The 24,928-nt window shown below is 37.2% G+C and overlaps 2 protein-coding genes, 1 long non-coding RNA gene, 9 other non-coding genes and 1 pseudogene across 13 annotated transcripts; 11 read left to right on the top strand and 2 right to left on the bottom strand.

Moving 5' to 3' along the window:
- Nucleotides 1-4,205: 4,205 nt before the first annotated feature.
- LOC113284367 lies at nucleotides 4,206-8,560 on the top strand. The gene is made up of 2 exons (XR_003328112.1): nucleotides 4,206-4,301; nucleotides 8,225-8,560. It is a non-coding gene; the product is annotated as an uncharacterized LOC113284367 (long non-coding RNA).
- LOC113285050 lies at nucleotides 4,273-4,334 on the top strand (annotated as a pseudogene).
- Nucleotides 5,027-5,119, top strand: LOC113284772. Its single transcript, XR_003328386.1, has one exon. It is a non-coding gene; the product is annotated as a small nucleolar RNA SNORD96 family (small nucleolar RNA).
- LOC113285051 lies at nucleotides 5,278-5,364 on the top strand. Its single transcript, XR_003328563.1, has one exon. It is a non-coding gene; the product is annotated as a small nucleolar RNA U36a (small nucleolar RNA).
- LOC113284907 lies at nucleotides 5,421-5,510 on the top strand. The gene has a single exon (XR_003328433.1). It is a non-coding gene; the product is annotated as a small nucleolar RNA Z223 (small nucleolar RNA).
- LOC113284924 lies at nucleotides 5,589-5,702 on the top strand. Its single transcript, XR_003328452.1, has one exon. It is a non-coding gene; the product is annotated as a small nucleolar RNA Z278 (small nucleolar RNA).
- LOC113285059 lies at nucleotides 6,169-6,246 on the top strand. The gene has a single exon (XR_003328568.1). It is a non-coding gene; the product is annotated as a small nucleolar RNA snoR117 (small nucleolar RNA).
- LOC113285058 lies at nucleotides 6,328-6,414 on the top strand. Its single transcript, XR_003328567.1, has one exon. It is a non-coding gene; the product is annotated as a small nucleolar RNA snoR116 (small nucleolar RNA).
- Nucleotides 6,769-6,882, top strand: LOC113284919. The gene has a single exon (XR_003328446.1). It is a non-coding gene; the product is annotated as a small nucleolar RNA Z278 (small nucleolar RNA).
- A 2,949-nt stretch (nucleotides 8,561-11,509) lies between the features above and the next one.
- Nucleotides 11,510-11,629, top strand: LOC113284725. Its single transcript, XR_003328348.1, has one exon. It is a non-coding gene; the product is annotated as a U5 spliceosomal RNA (small nuclear RNA).
- Nucleotides 11,630-12,148: 519 nt separating this feature from the next.
- Nucleotides 12,149-12,251, bottom strand: LOC113284733. Its single transcript, XR_003328355.1, has one exon. It is a non-coding gene; the product is annotated as a U6 spliceosomal RNA (small nuclear RNA).
- Nucleotides 12,252-17,049: 4,798 nt separating this feature from the next.
- On the top strand, nucleotides 17,050-21,285 carry LOC113284366 (survival of motor neuron-related-splicing factor 30-like). Its single transcript, XM_026533808.1, has 8 exons — nucleotides 17,050-17,173; nucleotides 17,814-17,882; nucleotides 18,578-18,706; nucleotides 18,895-18,977; nucleotides 19,083-19,158; nucleotides 20,147-20,332; nucleotides 20,571-20,699; nucleotides 20,839-21,285. The coding sequence occupies exons 1-8, from the start codon at nucleotides 17,099-17,101 to the stop codon at nucleotides 20,998-21,000; spliced, it is 909 nt and encodes a 302-aa protein (XP_026389593.1). The 5' UTR covers nucleotides 17,050-17,098; the 3' UTR covers nucleotides 21,001-21,285.
- A 78-nt stretch (nucleotides 21,286-21,363) lies between these two features.
- LOC113284365 (probable beta-1,3-galactosyltransferase 8) lies at nucleotides 21,364-24,705 on the bottom strand. Of its 2 annotated transcripts, XM_026533807.1 has the most exons (9): nucleotides 24,626-24,705; nucleotides 23,324-23,626; nucleotides 23,046-23,110; nucleotides 22,743-22,939; nucleotides 22,352-22,609; nucleotides 22,165-22,252; nucleotides 21,945-22,070; nucleotides 21,738-21,847; nucleotides 21,366-21,654 (listed from the first exon to the last, which is right to left on the bottom strand). In XM_026533807.1, exons 2-9 carry the CDS (start codon nucleotides 23,540-23,542, stop codon nucleotides 21,503-21,505), a joined length of 1,215 nt encoding a protein of 404 aa, XP_026389592.1. In that variant the 5' UTR covers nucleotides 23,543-23,626; nucleotides 24,626-24,705; the 3' UTR covers nucleotides 21,366-21,502. The 2 variants fall into 2 exon arrangements, with proteins under 2 accessions (XP_026389591.1, XP_026389592.1); XM_026533806.1 differs by lacking the exon at nucleotides 24,626-24,705 and having other exon boundaries at nucleotides 21,364-21,654; nucleotides 23,324-23,726.
- Nucleotides 24,706-24,928: the final 223 nt, after the last annotated feature.

The raw sequence follows: 24,928 nt of genomic DNA, 5'->3' as shown, positions 1-24,928 counted from the left end.
CCGCAACCAAGCCAATAGGAATTTGCGAGCCTGATTGAATATATGAGAAATAACTTGAACGGTACCAAAGACCAATGTTCAAGGATCAATCAATTTCAATCAACAACCAAAGGTTGGATTTACCAATTGATCGATTCAACGCACAACCTGTGATATTTCAATTATATAACAAAATATAATGCAGAAAAGAAATAACACAGACACCATAGGTTTTGTTAACGAGGAAACCGCAAATGCAGAAAAACCCTGGAACCTAGTCCAGATTTGAACACCACACTGTATTAAGCCGCTACAGACACTAGCCTACTCCAAGTTAACTTCAGACTTGAATGTAGTTGAGCCCTAACCAATCTCACACTGATCAAGGTACAATTGCGTTCCTTAGGCCTCAAGAACCACGCTCGATTCTGCGCACTTGATTCCTCTAGTTGATCTCACCCACAACTAAGAGTTGCTACGACCCAAAGTCGAAGACTTGATAAACAAATTTGTATCACACAGAAAAGTATATTGTATTGAATAGATAAATCTGTCTCCCACATATATACCTACGAGTTTTGTTTCCTCTTTTGATAAATCAAGATGAACAAAAACCAATTTGATAAACCAAACTTATATTACCGAAGAACAAACTAGTATTATCAATCACCTTACAATAATCTTTATCGGTTAGCGAAACAAGATATTGTGGAATCACAAACGATGAAACGAAGTTGTTTGTGACTACTTTTCAATCTTGCGTATCAGAGAATAAATCTCGAGCAAATATTAAAGAAGATAATACTCAATCACGATAGAAAACAACAAGATCAGAACAACAACTACATAGAAATAGTTGGGTCTGGATTCACAATCCCAATGAAGTCTTTAAGTCGTTAACCTATAGGGTTTGATGAAAAACCTAAGGTCAAAGGAGAATCGAATCTAGTCGCAACTAGTATCACACAAGAGGTGTGTGGATTAGGTTTCCCAGCTGCTAGAGTTCTCTTTTATATAGTTTCCAAATCATGGTTTGCAATCAATGTTACCTTGGTAACAAAGCATTCAATATTCAGCGTTAGATGAAAACCTGATTAGATTCAAGCTAATATCTTTCAACCGTTAGATCGAACTTAACTTGTTATACACAAATGAAATGTACCGTCATTTAGATAAAGTTAACCGTACCTAAACGTGTACACTTAGTTGGTTCAACAATAGTTAACGAATGGTTAGCCATATGAGCACTTTCATATCAACCTTATTCATCTTTATCACAACTAGTTCAAATGACTCAAATGAAACTAGTTAAAAAGTTGTTCATTTTCTTAGATCTCATAGAAATATACAAGACACAATTGAAGCAAAATCGATTTTGATTCACTCGAATCATTTCATGAACGTAGATCATAGCCACGGTTTGCAAAAGACTGCATTCCTTATTATATAAATGTATTAGTTTATGAACAACCGATTTTAGAACATAACCTACTTAAGTATGCAAACGGGTTCGCATACCTAAGTAGCCGGACTGAGTATGGTTTCGCCAGTACGTGTACGGGTACACATACCAATACACTTCCAAACTCCAACAGAAATTCACGGACTTGAACTTCCTCCCGTACTTCCAACAACCAACCAGTACGCAAACGGATATGCATACCATGGTTCCCGGTTTTGGACTTTACACAAATGTGAATACACACTACGTTTATATGCAATCATGGTTACATGTTATAAAATCTCATTTCAATTATTTAAACATTTTAGAGGATGACAATAGTTGTTTTCACGAACTATTAGCATCAAAACGATTTTCAAGTTATTGAAATAATCAGTACGAAACATTCCAGGTCTACATCAAATGACTGTCTCACAAAAATCATGTAAGATATTACCAGGAAATTTTCACATGATCATCTTTCGACTTTCGTCAAGAATAAAAGATGAACTTGGTTAAAGCGAAAGCTTACCGACACATAATTCGAGAAATAGATAAGCTAGATAAACTCGGGTCGAAATATCAAATGAGTATAATTGAAGTATTTATTGCAATACGAATTTTGTCTCAAATAGGAAATAGATTATATAGACTTTTGATTGATAGATGAGTTAAGGTCTCCACATACCTTTTGTTGGTGAAGTTCCATAAGTTACCTTGAGTAGTTCTTCGTATTCATTCGATGAATGCCGTGGAGTCTAAAGCTCAGCTACACTTACTATCCTTATCCGAGACTTAGCTACAAGTAGACAAGAAATCAAGTCTTATAGTTTTGACAACTAAACTTGAAAAACAAACTTGAGATAACAACGCTTGCGAGTTCGACCGAGCAGTTCTAACACACTAGATCCACAAGATACGAAAACTAATATGAAATCTTCTTCGTCTTCAAATCTTCTATTGCCTTCAAAAACCTGCACAACTACACTTGAATATTCTTGTGATCAATCACACACAGAACGAAGTCTGTTAACAATGGATTATCACAAATCGTCTTTAGATCTAACAATAGTTCTAAAGATCTCGTCGATACTTTGATCTAGTTTGAGTGAGAATTATATCAGAAGAGAATGTTCTAACACATACCTAATATGCGTACCTTCCTATAGTCTTCGATATTCGAAATGCTTGTTTCCAAGTAACTTTTTCATCCTATATGATATCACCGTATATAGATTTTTTTTTTTTTTTTTTTGACATTGAATATGCCTAAAGATCTTTTTTATTCTTTTGACATTGAATAGGGGCACGACTCTTTTTTTGGAGGGGACCATCATTTTATTTTTGGTAAGTTATTTGAAGTAATCTGAGGACACCCCTTATCCATATAATTATTTTAATACCAAAACTACCCTCCCGATTATTTTTGTGTAATCATTAGTTAGTGTAATTAATCATTGATTAAGGTTAAATAAATTGATGATATTTTAAGAAGTTGAATTATTGAGTGACTAAAGTAGTAGAAGAAGAAGAAGATGGAGAAAAAAATATATTTTGAGATGGGTGAATATGGAGAAAAAACATCATTTGGGTGGTATGCTTATAACTTAGTTAATGTTGCTATAAATGGCCTAAAATATCTTCAAAATGAAAATTGTAAAGAAAATTTTTAACAAGGTCAACATAGTTCAGTTATATTATATGAAGAACATGTAACCGAACTTTCTGCAAATGCAGTTCGGTTACTAAATCCTAAATACACAAGTAACCGAACCAGAGCTTTAATGGAGTTTTTGTTTGTTCGGCTAGACGATGAAAAATCAAATGTAGCCGAACTTTAAACAATAGAGTTCGGTAGGTTCGCCAAATCTGTACGAACAAGTCATTCAGCCGAACCCTTAGTTTTCCATGCACTTAAAATCTATAGGTTCGACATGATTACAACGTTTATAAAACATTGACGAACTCTTTGTTCGGTTAGCAAAAAAAATTGCGACTTAACCGAACTCATTATATACGTTTTCAGAGTGAAGTTCGGTTAGGAATTTATTTTTGTGATTTAACCGAACTCAACATTTGGCTATACAAAGAAGAGTTCGGTTTTGAATTTTTTTTTGCGACTCAACCGAACTCAGGCATTCGGTTAGGAACAAAAAAACATTTTTAGCCGAAGTTTTCATCATGTTCTTCATCTTTAAAAGTTCGGTTGTAAAACTATGGTTTTTTTCTAAATTCTTCAAACCGAACTTACTACTATAACCTCCATATTCAACTTGTTTTAATGACTACTGCTCAAAATTTCAATCAAAAACGAATTAGAACTAATACTGATGGATGGGTTTGTTTACAAAAATTGATTAATCGATGATGAAAATTCAATGAATCGACGACGATGGAAATTTGATGATTTTGATTAGGTTTATATATGATCAGGTTTAAATGATCATAAATTGATGAAGAAGAGAAGAAGAAAGATTGTAGAATAGAGGAAGAAGCAGTCATAAATTAGTTATAATTTTAATTAGGTTAAACCGTTAAAGAGTAAACTAGTCATCTCCACCTTTTAGGACACCCCTTATGATTATAGGGAAGGTGGCGTAATCTAATGATGGCCCCCAGAAAACAGTGGTGCCCAAAAAATCGTTCAAAGATTTTGTTGCTAAAATGGCCCGAAGGGTAAAGCCCTGAACAGGACGGAAAGACCCCAGGTTTAGGGTTTTGTGTTGTTAGTCTCATATAAATTCCCCTTTACTTCACCTACCAATATCAGTTCCCCTCTCTCTTCCGACTCTGCAAAACCTAATTTATTCGTTCTCGCTTGATGTTTTCTTGATTTTTAGTTGATTGATTAATCCCAATGAGGAAGCGAACCCAAAAGATAGTGCCGTATGACACTCTTAAACGCAGCAGTTTGATTTCGTTTCTTCCTATTAAACCAAGAAACTTCTATTGAAAATTCGGACTGATTTTGATCTGTTTGAATCTGAATTTCCAAAGAATTCTTTCGATTTCAGATCAATTGCAAGTCCGATCTCCTTAGATTAGTATTTATCTTCTAATTTTTTCTCTAATTTTCTTTTGCTGTAATTTGTAAATGGAAATTCTGTAGATTCATGCTTTAATCCTGTTTAGGGCTTTCATTGTTTTATGATGATATCTCTGGAAAAGAGTACCAAATTAGGTGAGAGGAAATACTATCATGTTTTGTGAGTATAAACAAAATCAGCAGCAGCAGCATAGATCAGGATTTGAGTTATATTGTAAATTGATGTTTGTATTCACTGCGCATGATTGTATTCCTCCCGTCTTAATGTGTATGTTTCTGGTGTATCTGTTTTTTAGTTATCTGTTTAGGGATTTGTATCGGCGGGGGAGATTTTGGCAAAAATTCTCTCTTTCATAGATTGGAGCAAACCTTTTTATGTTTGTAAAATCCATTTGTAAACGTCGTAAAGAAAACCTGAGATGTTGATGGTCGAAAGATCTCCATCTCAGGTGGTTTCATATTCCATTGCCTTGGGGAGCTGCGTTGTGGCCATTACCTCTTGGGACTGGCCATGAGACATACATTTACTTTAGTTATGTTTTTACATGGTTTGGTATATATAGCCTGTGAGGATATCGAATTTTAAAGAACACCATCTTTCGGGACTGAATGGCTTAATTGCCTTGGTGACATATTCTGCAATTCTGAGGCTTGTAGGTTTTAATTTCGTTATTCACATTGCTTAAGTTTAGTTTTATCAAACTGCTTGGTGTTCAACTATCCTGCTGGTTTATTTTGATGTCGATGGTTTTATGAATCTGAATGTGTCAGATTATGAGTACATGTTTATGAATTAGTCTATGATCACAAATGGCTATGATTACAAAATACCCGCGCTTCTGAGAGTAATCTATGAAGCTGAAAAGGTAAAATTGGTTGAATTTCTTGATATGAGCTGTTATTGATAGACTAAACCATCCCGTGTTAGATATTTAATTCAGTTGTGTGATTGAATTTATGCTGTCATGATCATCACACAGCTTTATGCCAGTTCTGCTTCAGAAAATTATTGATAGAGAGAGCTGAAATATGTCTGAGCCTAGTTTTGTTTTTCTTTTTATAGATGTGTGTATGAAACTTTTATAAAGATTATAAAGATTTTATGAGAGTGTTAATTGAGCAGCCTATGATGATGCTATCCAATTAGTAGAGATGTGGTGGAACTAAGACCCTGTTTACAGGGAGAACCCCTTAGGGAAACTATATTCGTGTGAGCTTAATGGATCTAACTGAGGCATTATTTCATACTGATTTGGTCTGAAATACCTTTTTTTCGTAAGTTTTTGCTACATCTTGGTAATGTTTCGGCTATTCTCCATGACCTGTTAACTGGTGTATTCTCATGTCCTGTTAACTGGTGTATTCGGGAAAGTGGTGGGCATATGACTGAAACAACCAATAGAGTGTGTGTTGTCTAGCGAAAGCTTCTTCTTCGTATTAGTTAAAGTTTCTCCTTCGACTTTCAATGTCTTTGTTTGTATTTTGATTTGTGGTTGAATGATAATCCTTAGGTAGGAAGTGCCGTAATGCAGCAGTTTGATTTCGTTTCTTCCTACTAAACCAAAAAACTTCTATTGAAATTGAGACTGTTTTTGATCTCCTCCTGCTGCTGTTTTCCCCATCTGGTTAAATATTACGTTTCATCGCGTTTGTGTTGTTTGTGCTATTAGTTTTCGTTTCATTCTTTGTATAGAAACAGTCTAGCCAATGATGTTAGATATTGTCCGTAGCATCTGAGAGATCTACTCATTGATGAGTCTTTAACAATTTTCTGAGGCTGTATCTGTTTTTCAGTTTAACTATTTATTTTATTTTTTCTGAGACTATTTATTTTATTTTTTCTTTATCATCAAAGAATTGGAGGCTGTGATGACTAAAATTATACCATCAAACTTTGAGAGCTTTAAAAAGCTTGTTGATGTAAAAATAATTACTGATTTCTGAGCCTATTTTCCAATTTAACTTCTGAAGGCAACAAATTAGAGTCGCTGATTTCAGTTCGATGGTAACAAATTAGGCAACAACGTAGAGTGGCTGATTTCATTTTTATTTTTCTGAGCCTATTTTCCAATTTATTTAGAATAGTGATTTCAGTGCTGAATTGTCGACAACATTGATTTTGAGCTGATATTTCTGCACTAATTTGCCTTCTTGTACCAGCAATTTAACGCACTGAAACTCCACCATTAGAAATCATACTTTAAGTGCTGTCACAAGAACCAGTATTACCGAGAGATGTTGATGGTTGAAGGATCTTTATACAAGCACTTTTATAAAGATTTATGAGAGTGTTAATTGAGCAGCCTATGATGATGTTATCCAATTAGTAGAGATGTAGTGGAACTGAGACCCTGTTTACAGGGAGAACCCCTTGGGGAAACTATAGTCGTGTGACAATAATGGATCTAACTGAGGCATTATTTCATATTGATTTGGCCTGAAATACCTTTGTTTTTGTTGAGTTTTTGCTACATCTTGGTAATTGCTTCGTTTCTTTTTGCTGTGTGTATGATTTGGAAGGGAATCTGAGGGTATTTATACCTCTGCGATTTTGCTCTAACTTTCTTTTTCTGAGAATTTGGAAGGGAATTGTATTTATTTTGTAGAATCTTACTTTGGTCCTGTTTAGGATTTTCTCTGTTGTTAGTGCTTGTATATTTTATGATGATATCTCTGTTATTGTCCCTCGAAGGCTGCTGCCTCTTGAAGCCTATTTAAGCCTTCTAAGGTTTGTTTTTTTTGGTCAATATATGTATCCTAATATCAAGGGTACTTATGAACAAAGAAGGTTACAATCCTCAGAAGGTCAAAATACGCTTTGAGAGCCAGCGCCAAAAGAATTAGTTGCATGTGGCCTATGCTGGCTCTGCCGCTTGTTCATTTGGTTTTGAGTTTAGAAGTATCAGTTGTTTAAACTTGTGAATTTTTAGTTTTTCTCTTGGGTTTAGGCAATTAAACAAGAACTAGGAGAGGAGTTAAACGAGTTGTTGGGTGTCAGGAAGGATTATTAGGTCTGTTATTATCCTTTGAAGGCTGCTACCTCTTGAAGCCTATTTAAGCCTTCTAAGGTTTGCTTTTTTTGGTCAATATATGTATCCTAATATTATCAAGGGTACTTATGAACAAAGAAGCGTACTATCCTCAGAAGGTCAAAATTCTTGTGCCAGTTCTGCTTCACAATCACAAAATTCTTAATAGAGAGCTGAAATATGATTTTGTATCTTTCTGTAGATGCATGTATGAAATTAATGAGAATGTGTTACTATTTATGTCTGATTTGAGAAGCTTATGATGGTGTTATTCAATTTGTTTACTGGGTGAACCCCTTGGGGAAACTATGTTTAATACATTTTTTTGCAGTTCTTTAGTTTACTTACAACTGTATCACGTTTTGATTTTCCACTTTCAACTATTCTCCTCCTCCTTGTTCTGTTATCTGATGTGTTCGGATAACTGGTGGACATGTTTGTATGTCACTCAGCAGTTTGATTTGTTTCTTCCTTTTCTGTTTGCAAATCTTGTTTCGTTTCTTTCTGCTGAGTATGATTTGGTAAGGGAATCCTAGGGTATTTATATCTCTATTCTTCTTTCTGATTTCTTCTTTTTGTAGGTGCTTTTTCATAGCTGTGTGGGAAGGGAACTGTATTTATCATGTAGAATCTGATGTTGGTCCTGTTTAGGAAGCTATATGCTGTTGTTGCTCATTTACAGCTTTTGAACAAGTTCATGATATTGGTTTCATTTTGATTTTGATACAGGTTTTTTTTTCCAATCCGAATGTTATGATTTGTAGGCTCCAACATGATTGATATTGAAATTTTGGTATGGCGTTTGGTGGTTTTGCTGTGTTGGTCTAGATCACTAAGGTCACCAAGGTAAAACATGGAAGTGAATTGGTGGTGGGTATTGTAGTGCTTGTAGAGGTGCCTGGTGAATTTAACGAGACTGGAGTCTAATAACGGCACCACATTTTCTGAGTTGAGATTCTTGACTAAAAACTTCATTTAATTTCCTTGTTTCACCAAGGATATATTTGTTGTTAGCATATGTTCTTTATTACTCTGCACTCTGCTCATAAAGAAATTTTGGGAAAACGTATTCAAGAATGATCTTTACTGGTAAATTAAATTTGGTGAAAAATTCTGCACCGGAAACTGTAACTACTAGAAGCTGTTCAGTCATGTCATATGTGCTGTTGAGGTGGTGAATATTACACCTGAGCTTCAAATGCCTGATGAATTGAAGTTCCTTGTGAGCCATTTGATTTGATTTTGATGTAGAACCTTGAGCATAAAACTGAGAGCATCCTCCGGTTCCAGAGTACCTCCGGTAGGCGGCGTGTGTGATGCTGAACATGGATTGAACAAAATTATATACTGCTTCAGAATTTCTTTGACCTCTTTCATTATGTCATGTTTTTTCTTGGTGTGGCTTTAGTATCCAGAGGCACATCAGGTTGTCTTTTATGCTGTTCAAGTTCATTTCTCTAGGAAGATCTCTAAGCTCTTTTTTTTTAGTTAAATGTACCAAAGCTAATGGTAAGACCAAATTTCATAGTCCAATTGTTGTGGACCAATGAAATCCAACCATCCAACAAAATTGTGCAGGCCCCACTAACATCTTAAAACCCCATCCTATTAGATCCTGTGGTGGAGGGGCCCCACTAACATCTTAAAACCCGTCCCTATTAGATCCTGTGGTGGAGGAGAGGTAGACCAAATTTCTACCTCTAATGGTCGATTTATATCTCTGTTCTTCTGATTATTCTCTAATATTTGCAGGAGCTTTTCCTAGTTGCTTGTTTTTCTTTATGTGTGATTTGGAAATTGAATTATATTTATCCTGCAGAGTCCTGATTTTAGGAGTTGACTGTCAATGCGTGTTTATAATATGATGTCTCTAGAAAAGAGTACCAAAATAGGAAACCATCGTCATCCTCTGTGACCAACAATATCTCTTTAGAGAAGGGGTTGATCCTCCCATCAAGCTAGTTACTATTTACTAGACTCATTTTAGATCAAATATATGTCAGCTTAAAATATCAATTACGGAATATTAAGCAAATTATTCTCCAAATAAACTTTACATCAAACATAGCCGCTGAAATGAAAGAAAGGCCTTGATATCGTAAGCAACATTATGTTTGGAATATTGCTAAGAGCAAGTCTTATGGTGGAATCCAAACTATTCCAAGTGTGGAAAATCATGGAATGTCAAGTCTAGTGGCTTCCAAGTTGAGGTCTTCCACAGAAAATCCAAGCAATCGTGGAATCCATCTGAACGCCAATAAAAATAGCGCTAAACGCTAATAAAAATAGCGTTACAAAAACGTCATTAAAAATTGCGTCTTTTTCTATCCGTAGATTTAAAATGAGTTGTTGAAATCTAACGGCTGAGAAAAAAGCTCCATTCTTAACGGCTGAGAAAAGTTCCCATGACAGTAGCTTGCTGAGCGTCGCTTTTGTGTTGCACTACTGCAATGGCCTGGCGCACCCCACCAAAACTAATATAAAGCGTTGCATTTCTGCAAATTGCCTGGCGCACCATAACTAATAAAAACATTCAGGCTTCTTCCTTGTGACGCAGTTTGAAACAGGTCTGACATGGTGCATTTGAGCGCTATTCTCCCGTTTAGTAAAAACCTTACAGAATGTTGTATTTCTGTGCTCTTTTCAGAACTGGAACCTGCACCAGTTAGTTAGCATCTCAATTTTCAAAACATGACTAAGCAGAATGTTGTATCCCTCATAACGTCGGGTGATTCTTTCTGGGAAGAACTAGAGATCAAATGATTTGAGATCCAAATGGAGAAATAGATGGGTGCTAGTGAAGCAGGCCTGGAATAATTGCCGGGGCATTGATAAGGGGACTTCAGCGATTTTCTCACAACAGGAAAAAGGAAATGCGGGTATTAATGTGGTAGAGAACGGAGCAGGAGTTCTCTCGCAAAGTCCAAAGACAACAGCAAGCTTATAAATTATGTTGCGAGTAAGCCTCCAACTTTAAAAGTAATATATGAAGGTAAACCCCAAACCGCAGCTAATATCAAAGCACAACACAATAAGAAGTTACGTTGCAAAATTTGAAAAGACCAACATTAATGAATCCAAATTCTACATAAAACTCAAATCTAAACCTCAAAAATCATCTGAACAAGTAAACAAAAGCCAATAAATAAACAAATTTTAACAAAACCAAAGTTTCAAAAATACCTAAAGAGATCTTCTTATTATTCTCTTCAGCATTCCTCTTCTTCGATAGACGAAAATGTATGCAGTTTAGTTCTTCATATGTTTTGACCAAGCCTAGAATTGATGAAACTTACACTTTGCACTTGCATTTATGATCAGCATGGCAGTTTACCTGCATGATCAAGTAAATCTCACTTTAAACATTACCAACGCATGTTCACTTACCTTTGTCAGTCAGAAGAAACTGATAATAAATGAAACCAGTTACCATAGATTTTATTTTTCAGAAGTTACCGATTCAAAAGGGAAAACTCCTGCCACCTCGCCAGAGATGTTCAAATTGAAGCAAATGACAAACAATGGAGAAGAAGCTATCTTTTCATAGGCAGGTAAAAAAACCAAAAAAATTTGGACCATTTCTCTAATCTTCTCTGGAACTATGGCAGTATCCTTACCAGATCCACAAAACAAGCTGGAACTATGATGGATAATGCATCTATTCAGCAGAAGTACTTTATTGGAAAATCTGATAATCAAATTCTGCGTGCATTCCTGCATTGGGTTCCAATTGCTGTTGGCTGTGGGATTTGAAACTCCCTACACCACCAGCTCTGAGATTTTTCAGTTATTCATATTTGCATCAGTATTTATCTTACTCTAGTTTGTGTTACGATGCGACTGATACCTTGCTAAGACCAACTGTGAAAAAAATGTTTGGGCGACAGTTAAGTCTCAGTTGAGAGTCTTGAAACTTCGTAATATGTGGGGATTAATCCCACATAGAATAGAAAGGGCAGTTCTATCAAAATGCTCTTTATATAACTAATTCTTCCCTCTTGCAAAAAATTTACGCAGCCGTGTCGTAAGCACAAAGCGAACTATTCTTTCGCCTTTTACTAAAGAATACCGTGTGCTTGCCATATATAAGCGGCATACGCCTATTTTGGGAGGGTTTCTCTTTTCAGAGGAACCCAACAATTTTCAAATTCAAATGTTTTGTTGTTTCCAACCTTGGTACTTTGCTGCATCTCAAATGATCCAAACTGAATAATAGCTACTAGGCTATATGTACGGTATGGCCTTGTAACTCCCAGTCAAAAGAGAAAATTCATGCCAAGGTGTTGAGAAAATTCATGCCAGAATCTTACTGGACGAACCAGGTAGTTCATCCTTCAAATTTAAGATGCCAAGCCTTTAATGTCACCAAGCACTGGTAAAACCTGTGAGTTGAACAAGCATATAGATCCTTCACCTGTAATCCTTATAACAACATATGACAAAATGATGGAATAAGTTTGAATCTCTCAAAATGAAACGTCGTTCTAAAAGTTTTGACACAAACGTCATAAACATATGACAGTCATTTCCTTTACAAGCATTCAAAGCACTCACATACGTGTAGTAAACTCCGTCCGCTCAAATCCTTCTCTTTGCATTCTAATAACAAACCCAAACCATCAACAGAAACGCCCATTTCCAACAAAACCTGCAAAAAATTTGGACCATTTCTCGATTTGTGCGTGTCATCCTTGCGCAGGGGCCATGCTAATCTTCTCTGTATCGTTCCAATTTTATCGGATGTCCCCGAAGGGACGAGCTAAGGTGAAAGCTCAGGCTATTTAAATCAGTCTTTCTTGTCTAATATGGGCGCTGTGGGACTAAAACAAAACGCGCTTATCCGAGTTTCTGGATTCCTTTTATGAGCCGGTTAAGAATTGGAATCCCTCCACTCACAAATTTATATAACCTCGACACTTTGCATTTGGTCAAATGGTAAGCCTTTCATATAACCCATATCTTAAACTTGTCTGCACCTTAAGCTTAAAGTATGAAATCTAAGCATTTTGGATTCCAATTTTTCCTCAACATTCCAGTTTTCTGTTCACTATGTATGAAAATTTCATTCTACCTATATCTTTACGGATTTCCCATGAAAAATAAATAAACTTCATTCTACCTTTTGAAAGTTGCTCTTAGCATTCCAATTTAGAACAAAAAAGAAAACATGAAAGTTCTAGTTCATTCAAGTAAAATATATGCGATCTCCAGATTCCTTGTTAAGCATACATTAACAAAGTATAAACTAAGGTAGCAGCAAAGATACTTGTGACTGCTTTAGCCTGAACTCGCCTCTTCATCTCTACCTGCCTGATTCATTGCTCCCCGCATTCCTCCAATGTGTCACTTTCTTCGCCATCATTGTGTGATCCACAGTATGCTTCAATTTCTTCACCTTCATCATCCAATTCACGTTCCTTGACTTCTACTTTCTCGTAGTAATAATCGTACAACTTTGTGTTAGCACCATCCTCAAGACCATAATATAACCATCCACCCATTTGTGAGGAAATCCCTCGGAGAATCTGCTATCCCTTTCACCATGGAATCTGTCACATGCCCATTTAATCGCCTAAATTTTCATGGGACATGACCGGCAATGATTGTGGTTCAGTGAATCATCTTCACCCACAATCACTCAGCCTTGCACACTTGCATCAAAGTATGCATCTGCCTTCACTCATAAGGCATTGCATAACGGAAGTCTTTTCTTCTTTCTCTCTAACTCTTCATGCCCCCATAAGCATAAGAGGTTCTGCCATGCATCAAACCAATTGACAAACTCACAAAATCAGCAACATTAGAACACAAAGATTACTGCAACAAACCCATTTTATTGCACTAAAGGAAGATTACAAAACTCGTCCAACTCATGGACCAAAACAGGCCATTCACCCTATTGGTGAATGCCTAAAACTCTCTCTACATTAGTGGTTCTTCTCTCAATTGAACAACACTAAACTTATTGATCCCTAAGCTATTTATACAAGCTAATGATCAGGCAAAAACTCTGTGCAACCGCTTGCACCTGCATGGAACAACCATGTGTCCCAAAAGTGGTTTCCATAACCGGCAACTAACTGCCACCTTTTGTGTTGTCACGCCAACTGGTGCCACACCTGTTCTTGGTGGTTATGAACCTTCCACATGGTTATAAACTCACTTTATAACCATTCTATCTTGTCTCACTTCATTGGGATGCTCGCAAAGCCAATAACCAACTCCTAACCGTCACTTGAGCCGTATTGCACACTTGTTGTGCCATAATGGATTCTGTCTTGCACCAAAGTTCAGCTCTCTTGGCCCTACATGTTTATCATTCCAAACTCATGCACGGACAATCCTTATGCTTTAAACATCGAGGCCAGCTCCTTAAGCCCACTCTAGTTACTCATGCGTCATATATGCTTCACTTCGCCAATTGGCTTGACAACAACAATGCAACTCTTGCATTACCAACTTGTTTGCATTGTTCAAGCTTTGGCCAGCCTTGAACTAATGCATAGACTAATCCTTAGTCTATTCTACATGTTTGCATCGTCCTTGAGTTTGGGCCAACTCAATTCCACGGATATGCATCAATGCCAATATCACATGTTGCATCTGTCGACTTTGGCCATGTCTTTCCAAACCTTAAATGAAGCTTCATTGTGTTAGCCAATAAGATTCATTACTTAGCCAAATGTATTTACAGTGTAGCGCCATCTTTGCGCTTCACTGGCCCTGCAGGGTTCCACTATCTTAGTGCTTGACAGTCTATACAACATACCGCTATTATGGCATGCGTTGCTCTATTATGGCTTCGCATTGCACCATTATGGCGTGACTCTGACTTGGCCTGCAACTCTGTAACGCGTAATCATTGTGCGTCACTTGCAGTACCGTAATAGAATCTCAGTCTAAATCTTTATGAATCTCATAATACTTCACCATGGCAAAGTTAAAGCGGTCTTTTATGAGATCGAGCGCGGCTATGGGAATTGAGTTGATGTGAACCAGATCACGCTTGAAGTCCTTAAAAACGATAATCATATCTATTACCGCAGGTTTAAGCCTCAGACTTACAATCTCGATCTTGTCTAGGTATGTGTCACATGCCCATTTAATCGCCTAAAATTTTCATGAGACCGACAATGATTGTGGTTATGTGAATCAACTTCACCCAAAATCACTCAGCCTTGCATACTTGCATCAAAGTATGCATCTGCCTTCACTCATAAGGCATTGCACAACGAAAGTCTTTTCTTCTTTCTCTCTAACTCTTCATGCCCCCATAAGCATAAGAGGTTCTTGCCATGCACTTGAAAAATTCTCACACAAACCAACAACATAATGAACACAAAGATATACTGCAACAAACCCATTTTATTGCACTAAAGGAAGATTACAAAATTCGTCCAACTCATGGACCAAAACAGGCCATTCACCCTCTTGGTGAATGCCTAAAACTCTCTATACATTAGTGGTTCTTCTATCAAACGAACAACACTAACATTATTGATTCCTAAGCTATTTATACATGCTAGGATCAGGCCAAAACTTTGTGCAACCGCTTGCACCTGCATGGAACATCCATGTGTCCCAAAGGGTAGTTTCCATAACCGCCAATCTGCTTTTCAACTGCCACCTTTTGTGTTGTCATGCAGATTGAAGCCACACTTGTCTTGAACGGTTAGGAACACTCTACTAAGGTTATGAACTCATTTCATAACCCTTCCAACTTGTATCGCACCTTTGGCACGTTTGTGAAGCCAATAACTGACTTGTAACCGCCACCTGAGCCGTATTACACACTTGCTGTGCCATACTGGATTTTGTCTTGCACCAACGTTCAGCTCTCTTGTCCCTGCATTTTTATCATTCCAAACTCATGAAAGAACAATCTTTATGCTTCAAACATCGAGGCCAGATCCTTAAGCTCACTCTAGTTACTCATGCGTCATATATGCTTCACTTCGTCAATTATCTTGACAACAACAATGCAACTCTTGCATTACCAACTTGTTTGCATTGTTCAAGATTTGCCCAGCCTTGAACTAATTCCATATACCAACTCTTGATCTATACTTCACTCTTGCATCATCCTTGATCTTGGGCCAACTCAATTCCATGGATATGCATCGATGCCAACATCGCATGTTGCATCCGTCAACTTTGGCCATGTCTTGCCAAACCTTCAATGAAGCTTCATTGTGTCGGCCAATAAGCTTCATTACTTAGCCAAATGTCTTTACAATGTAGTGCTACTCTTGCACTTCATTGGCCCTGCAGGGTTCCACTATCTTAGTGCTTGGCAGTCTATACAATATACCGCTATTATAGCATGCGTTGCGCTATTATGGCTTTGCATTGCACCATTACGGCGGAACTCTGACTTGGCCTGCAACTCTGTAACGCGTAATCATGGCGCGTCACTTGCAGTACCGTAATAGTATGCCACAACGAAAGGTTCATCTACAAGCCCGACTAGGGCATAATAAGTCAGGCCAAAGACGATTGGTGCCTTGGAGGGAAGATTTCCTTGAAATTCATTCTTATTACGAACCTCATCAACACCAAATATATACCTACTCCATTTTCTTTCAACTTTGTTGACAAAGTTCTTGAAGTCCTCCCCATCCCTGGTTTGATTCTCCGAATCATTATAAGATGTCCTCTTCACCAAATGGAATTGGATATGCTGCCTCATTTTTGCCCCCACCTTGACGGGGTGATGCAAATGGAAGTGCAACAGAGGTGGCATCTTCTCATCTCCAACTCGAAAGAAAGTTCTCTGTACGTCTGTGCACAAGAAACGAAAATGGAAACTGGGGCTGGAAGTTGCATAAAAGAACCCGTTTGCATGGACATCAAGGTTGCCAACAATGGTCTCTCCACCTACCTTGGGAAAGATTTCGAGACCAGTTAAAGTTATAACATTGGCCTTCTTATCCATCTGCATAATGTTGTTTTATGATACGTGTCGTGTCTCAGAATCATCCACTCCCCCCGACAATACCCATAATCTCCAGTCATTTATTTGTTGCAACTGGGCACCAAGTCTTGCCTGAATAAGCCTGCGGTTAACTTCCAGTACATGCGTGCGCATTTTCTCCTGCAGTTCCTCCTCGGTGCATGTCTTAAACTTTCCTGTGACTTCCTCTCTGGCCATGGAAAGCAGATGAGTTTGAATTGGGCATCTAGGGTATTCCATTGAATTTGCGTCTGAAACCGAAGAGAAGAAAGACAAGACTTGGTAATAAGGCCCTTGGAACTTCAAATAAAATATCTATCATTATAACTAGAAAAAAAGGAAATCAAACTAAACTCGGAAACCAAATATAATTAGAATAAGGAACCCTAAATTAAGAAACAGTAATCTGACCGACCGACTCAGCTTTCTGGGTCTGACTAAGGACCAGACTCAGCTGTACCAAAAAATCACATCACAGGTGGCTAGCCCTTAACCGTCGAGCTCCGAGTGTTAAATCACACCAGACCAGACCCGACCCGACCCGAGATTTATATACTAGACTAGATTTTGGAAGAATCCTTTCCTATACAAATCAATCGAAATCTCTTAAACCACCATCACAGCAACCAAAGAACGAAACCGGAAGAAGAATGGAAGGAGAAGAAGAATTGAGCATTGAGGAACTTGGTTCCAATCTTTCTACATACAAGGAACAGCTCCAACAGGTTCGTATATTAAGCCCTCTTTTCAATTTCATCGTTTTATCTCTTGTAAATTAGGGTTTACTTGTTGGGTTTTTGATTACTTGTTGAGAATCATTGCAATTGTTAATTGGGGGCAAAATACATCCCAATTAACCAACTTTTACCTAGAAAGAAACATATTAGTGTGTGGGTTTTTGTTTTCTCCATGAATTGAGCTTTGTTAAGAGTTCTTGGAGATACCCTTTAGTGTTCAATGTAAAAAAATTAAATAACTTCAGCGATTGACCAAGTTTGATGGTGTGTTAGAGAGACCCTTTGTGTTCATTGTAGAAACTATTGAATTTTTTTTGGAAAAAACTAGTCTAAAGTTTGGTAATATACTGAAACAAGCGTTTGTTAGCAGTGTCTTGACAATTCAAGGGGCGATAAAGACGTATATGAAATCAATATCTTGTTATGAGGATCAAGTTATTTTGGGGGATGAAAACCACTTCCCATTACCATGAGGATAAGGAAAGTAGTAGGGTCGGGAAAAAAGAGAATCATAATCTTTGGTGTTATTTCAGTAGTGTGTTTATTTATGAAGTAGAAAACTTAACTATCTGTATTCCAAGTGTAGTGTTTTACTGATTTTTTTTTATTTTATTTTTTTATGTGAAAGGTTCGAGAGCTGTTGGTGGATGACCCTGGAAATTCTGAATATGCAGACATGGAAAAGGAGCTTCAAGAGGTGAGTTTTGTCAATTTTAATTTAGTATCCTTTCAACCTTCTGTCTCTCTTTTTCTTTGTTGTTGGTTCTCTCATCTGTCGTTGAGTTCTGGAGTCTAATAAGAGAATTTTCGACACTATAGTATATGTGACATTTGTTTATGAGATGAGATGCTCATTTAGAAATTCAGATCTTCTTAGCCACAGGCATTCTAGGAAACCACCTATTAGGAGAATGACCTACACTCTCGTGATGTATTCCCTTTACTTTTGTTTTTTTCTCCTTTCTGCTATATTTCAAGAAATTATTATGTCTTCAAGCAGGGCAGCATGATTTGGCTGCATAATGGCTGAGGAATATCCGTGGTGGTATTTGTTTTTGTTAATATCTGAAAAAGGTGAGGATAGTGCTTATAGCCTTATATTAAAAGATTGGTCATTTGGTCCGGAATGGAAGCAGTAGAGACAGTTAAAATAAGAAAGAAGACTTGATATCTAGAACAGTCACGGATGCCCATCACTCGTATCTTGGTTCCTGTGCAGGTGTGCTATGTGTCGTGATGGTCTGCCTGCTTGCTTCCACGAGATTCGGATATTCATGCTGAGATTATAAGTTTGAAATTTATATAAATTGGGGTTTATTATTTAATGAAATGCTTGATTTTTTCAAACAGTACATTTTTGATTTACGTTTGCAAGACATTTTGGTAATGCAGGTGATTGCGCTGACAGAGGAACTCCTAGCAACTGCGAAGCAAAGTGAATTCACTGGGCTTGATAGTGGGACCAATGCTGGTGCTTCTCCCAGTTTGCCCCAATCTGAAGGGGCTTCCGAGTATACACAGGTAGCTTTTACTTGTTAAGTTGTATTTTAATCTTTGTGGATATCTGCTTAAAAGGAAAAAAAATTCAGGGTTGGTTGAAAACTCGATTGCTTTGATAAAATGTTTAGAATTTCTTCTTAGCTGTATTTCAGAGCTTGTAATCCCTTTTATTGTCTACTGATGCCTATCACACTCATTTGTATACCTAGGCATCAAACCACTTGTCCGAATCATTTCAGAAGTTTCCTGTTGGCACAAAATTGCAGGCTGTTTGGAGTGACGATGGAGAATGGTATGTACTTAACAAAGAAATTCAAACTGCTCATCTTTCTAATTATTTCTTTAATTTTTTTTACATTTTCTTCCTTTCTGTATGTTTGATTAGTTCAATGTTCAGGTATGACGCAACAGTCGAAGCTCTGACTCCAAATGGGTACTATGTGCATTTCGAGGGATGGGGTAACAGAGAAGAGGTATGGTTTGTCTGGCTCTACTCTTTTATTGTACCGTTTTCTGAAAACTATGCTTTCTCATTAGATGATAAAATGGAGTAATGGACTCGATTAGCAAACGGGAAGAGTAGACTGAGGTAGACATTTGGATTTTGGATAATGTGTCGGTTGTTTAGAAAAGCAAAATGTATAATCATCGCACTCTACAGTTAGTATTAACATCTGTCATCTGCTTAGTGTAGTAATACATCCAAAATCCCGCCCCTGAAATATGATCTGATAGAAAAGAAACATGCAACATCTTACTTGAAATAAACACGGAACCCACAAACTACATGTTCTAGCTAATTTACTATCTAATCTGTCTGTCTTGAGCTGGGAATCCTTCCAAAGTAGGTTTTAGTGCCATAATCTGATGATATAGCAAGCATAGAGAAGCAAGCTTTGACTGCATGTTTACTTTTGTATGCTTTTCAACTGGCCTAAACAATATTTTCCCCTACTCAATCTCACAGACTAATTGAAAGACGAAGAATACCGTTAGTGTTTTAACTTTCATGTGAATGCAAACCAGTCATTTTTAGTTTTACATGCATTATTGCATATGGTACTTGTTTAGAAGCCAGAAAGTATTCTAGGTGCCCTTATTTTATAAACTATGGAACCAGTAACTGACATAATAAAAATTTCTGATTCCTGCTGTAGATTTCCTTTGAGGTTCTGCCTCCTTGACCTCCTCTTTCTATTTTTGACACATCCCCTGATGACCCACCTGTGTGTGTCAGTGTGCGCGCGTGTGGGTAGTATGTTCATGTAGAATTGGAGGATATCTGCTAAATATCCCTTCATTAGCCACAGAAATCTGAAACATGTTTCCCTTTAAATGGTTTTTGATACAATACCGTATTCAAATGTTTATGTTCTCTGTCCTCCCAATATTCCTTGTTATGATCTTTCTTCCTAAGTTAATCGCTGCTGAGATATTCCTGACATTCATTGGTGTGAATAGGTGGATCCTGACAATGTTAGGCCAATCCAAGAAGGGGTTGTCAATGCTTTGGTTGAAGCTGAAAAAGAAGCTGAAGCTACAAAGCAAGCCCTCAAAAGGAAAATTGCACAAGCAGCTGCTGTGGACTACCAATCAAAGGCCCTACCAGCAAAACTGAAAGTAGACCCTGATGACTCTGAAGATGTGGTAAGAACTTCTAGTTACATACACTTTCTTTAAAGTTGTGCTCTGGTCACTTTATATGGCGTCTTGACACCTCGGGAAAGGCTCCTGATAACAGAAAAAAAATCTCCATGACCAATTTTTTTTTTTTCATATCTAAAATAATGGTTAGCGGAGAAGGTGCCCATTTGCATTCTACATTCTGCTGTTTTTGTTTTGATTTTTCTCTTATTTTTAATTATATTTTTGCTCTTTTTTGCAGAAAGCTGCTAAGCGGAAGAAGATACATGCCTTCAAGTCAAAAAATAGGTTTGAGCAGCTTGAAGTCACACAGAATAAGCGCCAGAATGCTTGGCAGCAATTTCAGACAACTAAAGGGCAGGCTAAAAAGGTTAGGGCCCCAACTATCTTTTTCACCTGCATGTGATTTCCTGGCTTCCATCAAATACACAACTCTTGCTCTTGAAGTTTACTTTGATTTATATTTCCTTCGGGAACTTATGGTGTTCAAATTTTTCATGATATTCCAGACCGGTTTCTTCACTGGCCGCAAACGTGAAAGCATTTTCAAGTCACCAGAAGATCCAAAGGGAAAAGTTGGTGTAACTGGCAGCGGTAAAGGATTAACAGATTTCCAGAGGAGGGAGAAGCACTTGCATCTAAAAGGGGCTGGTGGCGAAACAGAAGAGTAAAGAAGTGTTGATGTTCATCTCTTGACCTTCTCTCTCTCTGCCTCTCAAATTATTCCTCTGCTTGCACTTGAACAATTTGGATGGTGAAACTAAGTCAGTTTTAATGTCAACCTTTGTGCTCGACGTATACACATCAATGTGTGCTTGCAGATGGTTTATGTAATTGTAGATTCATTAGTCTATACTTCTAGTTTCACTCTATTATAATTTCATCTTTCTAGATTTTCATTCTATTTACTTATCACGAAACTTTTTGTGTCTACAAAGATTTGCCTGATTAACACAGATCCAGACAGGCTTGTAGGTTGAACATACCAGTAAAAAGCATACACAGGAAAAGTACTGAGTAAACAATATTGAAAGTTGATTAGGATACAAACCTTAAAATGCTATTGGTCTGAGAAATACAACATGAAAGGAACAAGACCACTAAATCTAAATAACTTGGGAGAAGAAAAACTCTGGAAATTTTCTTTTTTCTTTTCTGCTCATAGTTGGATATCTAGAGATCATCGACCTTCCACACAGCTTCATCCCCTTCACCACATGCAGTATGCACATCTTTCATTCTGTCTACAGATTTGCATATTCCACTGCACGACCAATCAAATGATGCAACACACACGTTTCCAGACAGCGACTTCCATTCACATTCTGCAAATATTTTGTTGAGTTAGTTCACTTCAACATTAAAGCAATTGTTGTTACAGCTGCAAATGCTTTTAACATATGGATACCTGGAGGAGTCCCGCAACACATAGAGCGATCGTTAACGTGGTTGACTTCCAAGCCGATGAGCCATGATCCAAGCGAAACATCCTCATTTGCAAATTTGTGCAGTATAGGCCTGCACTCAAGTAATTCAAACCCTCAGAGGATAAAATCACATAGACTGCCCTCTTAAACCAGCAAAACTAGTACGTAGAAAGAAACACAAAGCTTACGAATTGATAGAGATATATGCAGCAAGATCCTTAGAGATGGCATAGATTTGACCAGTTGCATGCCTGAAGTACTTATTCCCTTCTTCTCCGAATTTCCAGAACTCTGGTTCATGATACTTCACTCCCCTGCATCACCCCACAGTAGTACATATTAGGCGAAGGTGAGCCACTGGCCTAGTCTAGCATATGAAAAATAAGGAATTCCTAGAAACCAACTTACTTTTGAGATAGAACTGGACCAGACTTCATGCACCCAATATACACTCTTGGTTTAGATCTGTGTTTGGCCAATCTAGTTACAAGCATACCTATACAAAAAAGAAAAATAAATCACTAGAAGGAAGCAAATGTATAAGATTTTTCTTTTTAAATAGAAGTGCAAGAATTATAGGGGAAAGAAGACGCACCCAAATTGACATGAACATCGTCGTCCACCTTCATGTAGAAATCAGCATCCCAGATAGAAGACGCCACGGAGAAGTAAGTCCTAGTCTTAGCAGACAGCTCATGGTAACCCTCCACATGCTGAAGTTTAAGAAAATCTTTGTACTGTGCTTCCTCAGCATCAATTGCTCTATCAAGATAACCACCTGGAGTCGAACTGTGTCCTATGACAAATCGGATAACAATCCCTTTCTCCTTTTCCAATTTCTTCAATTTCTCTCCTGCATTGATAATTCCACATTGCTTATAAACTCATAACAAACATTGGGAAATGGTTAAGTTGGATTCCACAGGCGCATACTTTAACAGGCATACTCTATTGAAATGACAGCAATTTTGGGCAAGTTTATGTACCTGTGGGCATCCATGTCTCGCGAATAGAGTCTCTACGCCTTCTGCTACTAAATGCAGTATTAATACCGATGACAACAAAAGCTTTCTGCAGAGTACGGTTTTTACTAGCGTCCTCGTGCGTTGCAGGATCATTATTATGGTACATACGGTTCACTGCCAATTCCATCTCCAGCTTTGACATTGTTTTTTCAAGTGATCTACCAAAAATTACCATATGTCAGTAACTAAGTGGTAAACTATAAGCCAACTTACATGGTAAAAATCTAGCTAGTAACCAAATTTTTTGTAAAGGAATGGACTTACTGAATTGCGTCATGGGTCTTTGTCACTTCTCCCATGACATCTCCAGGATCTCCTTCAGCCAGTTTCTAATATTCAAGAACAATTTCAATTAGATTATGAACGACGTTTTTACGGTTTTTTTTTCCTCCAGTGGACACATGAGCTAATCTGGAGTTTCTTCCAGCAGCATTCATTTATTCCATTGAAATGAATGCTGCTGCAATCCAACGGTGCACACACACCACTAATGCAAATTTGAATGCCACAGGTTACGAAGAAAAGAAAAAAAAATAACTTACCCTTTTGTGATCACAATCTGCAGTCTTGATTTCTGAAAGTTGCTTATTCTCCAGATGATCTACAGTTGCAATCGGATGTCTGTTACCACCATGCTCATTGTTACTCTCAGAAGATGATGTCCGATTCCAGTTTGCCCGGTTAGTAAAAAGCGAACCGGCAAGAAAACTTGCAATGCATAGGATAACAACAACTTTACTGGGCAAATTTTTTCCTCGCATTTTCTTAGTGGATGAAGGTTGCTGCCAGAATCCGAACAATGCTGTTGTCTTTCCCAGCTGGAGTAATTTCTCAATACTCACAGCCTTCATGAAAAGACAAGAGGAGAGAAACAGAAGACAATTGGAGTAAATTTATAGTGTCTGTAAAACGTATAACTTGTTTCAAAACTGCACATATCATTTGATGCACACTAAATGAAATGAAATGAAACGAAACTCTTTTTATAGCTTTGAGGGTTTAGAAAAATAAATAAATTAAAGGATGGTTCAGTTAAACATAGCTTTCATCAGTCCCGGGCAATGACATTAATGAATTTTATTTTTCTTGTTTTTTTTATCATCCGTTTTATAACCTTAAGTTTTTACTTGAAACATAACATGTGTGAATCATGAAGAAAAAGCATAATTTTTGTGAAGGCTATAATTATCTCGGAGTAGCCGTGACAATTCGATACGTGTCTGAAAACTTAAATCCTAAATACTGTCACTTATAGGTGCCTATACGATTCCTCAAAATGTATACCATACGCATTAAAACTACCGGAAAAAAGTTAGCATGACCTAAAATAATGAAAAATGTGTAGAGGTAACGGCCAAGATCAAAATCAAAGATTACTTAGCTGAACTGATAATTGTTTGGAATATGTAGGATGTGCAAAGGGGGAAATATTTCTGGAAATGGGCAGTTCTTTTTTCCCCCAAGAAAACATCCTACTGTTGGGAAGTTAATTATAGTTGATAAGATAAGCCTAGCTAACTAGCTAGCTACTCTAAATTGTAAGCATCAACCCTAACATAGGTTTTTTCGTTTCTTTGTTTGCAACAGTTTAACAGCCACAAATGAAAAGTGTGACAAGACATAAAACAGAACAGAAGTGTAAACTAGGTAGATTTTCCACATATGATAGTGGTTATTAACATTAGTACATTAGATAATGCATAATTTTCAAATAAAAAGTTAAAATGGAAATAAAAACAAGATGTCTCTTTTATAGAGTGGTAACGTTGTTAAATGATCTGAGCCCGAAACTTAGTCTTTCAAGGTTGAAAAAGAAAAAGAATTAAGTTAAAAGAAATACACACCGTTAATTCTCTGATGAATTCTGATGATCAACACTTGAATATCACTATGTCTTGCTTTCAATGTCACTCTCTCATATTTTTTTCTTCTCTTTAACTTGTGTCAAGAAAAGAGTAAGGTTTACAGGTGAATCATGTATTTCTCATGGCCAAACAAACTTTATTTATTATTAACAATGCAATGCCCCTTTTTCATCTAACTATTTACACATTTGAACCCATTTATTTGTGTGTCAAAATGAAATTTCTACTTATAGCAAAATTCTTGTTATAGTAGATAGAGCTAGACCAAACATGTGCATTGCA

The sequence above is a fragment of the Papaver somniferum genome, chromosome 5 (genome assembly GCF_003573695.1).
Source record: "Papaver somniferum cultivar HN1 chromosome 5, ASM357369v1, whole genome shotgun sequence".
Lineage (NCBI taxonomy): Eukaryota > Viridiplantae > Streptophyta > Magnoliopsida > Ranunculales > Papaveraceae > Papaver > Papaver somniferum.
Note: the sequence above shows the minus strand (reverse complement) of the source record. Positions and strands in the feature narration are given on the sequence as shown.

What these genes read in the sequence shown, in the direction of transcription:
- LOC113284366 (XM_026533808.1), top strand. Translation starts at nt 17,099, where the DNA reads ATGGAAGGAGAAGAAGAATTGAGCATTGAGGAACTTGGTTCCAATCTT. An exon ending in ACAAGGAACAGCTCCAACAG is followed by an intron (nt 17,174 to 17,813) that starts GTTCGTATATTA and finishes TTTATGTGAAAG; the next exon opens with GTTCGAGAGCTGTTGGTGGA. An exon ending in CTAAAGGGCAGGCTAAAAAG is followed by an intron (nt 20,700 to 20,838) that starts GTTAGGGCCCCA and finishes ATGATATTCCAG; the next exon opens with ACCGGTTTCTTCACTGGCCG.
- LOC113284365 (XM_026533806.1), bottom strand. Translation starts at nt 23,632, where the DNA reads ATGAAGGCTGTGAGTATTGAGAAATTACTCCAGCTGGGAAAGACAACA. An exon ending in CGAGACATGGATGCCCACAG is followed by an intron (nt 22,610 to 22,742) that starts GTACATAAACTT and finishes TTATCAATGCAG; the next exon opens with GAGAGAAATTGAAGAAATTG. An exon ending in GTGTTGCGGGACTCCTCCAG is followed by an intron (nt 21,655 to 21,737) that starts GTATCCATATGT and finishes AAATATTTGCAG; the next exon opens with AATGTGAATGGAAGTCGCTG.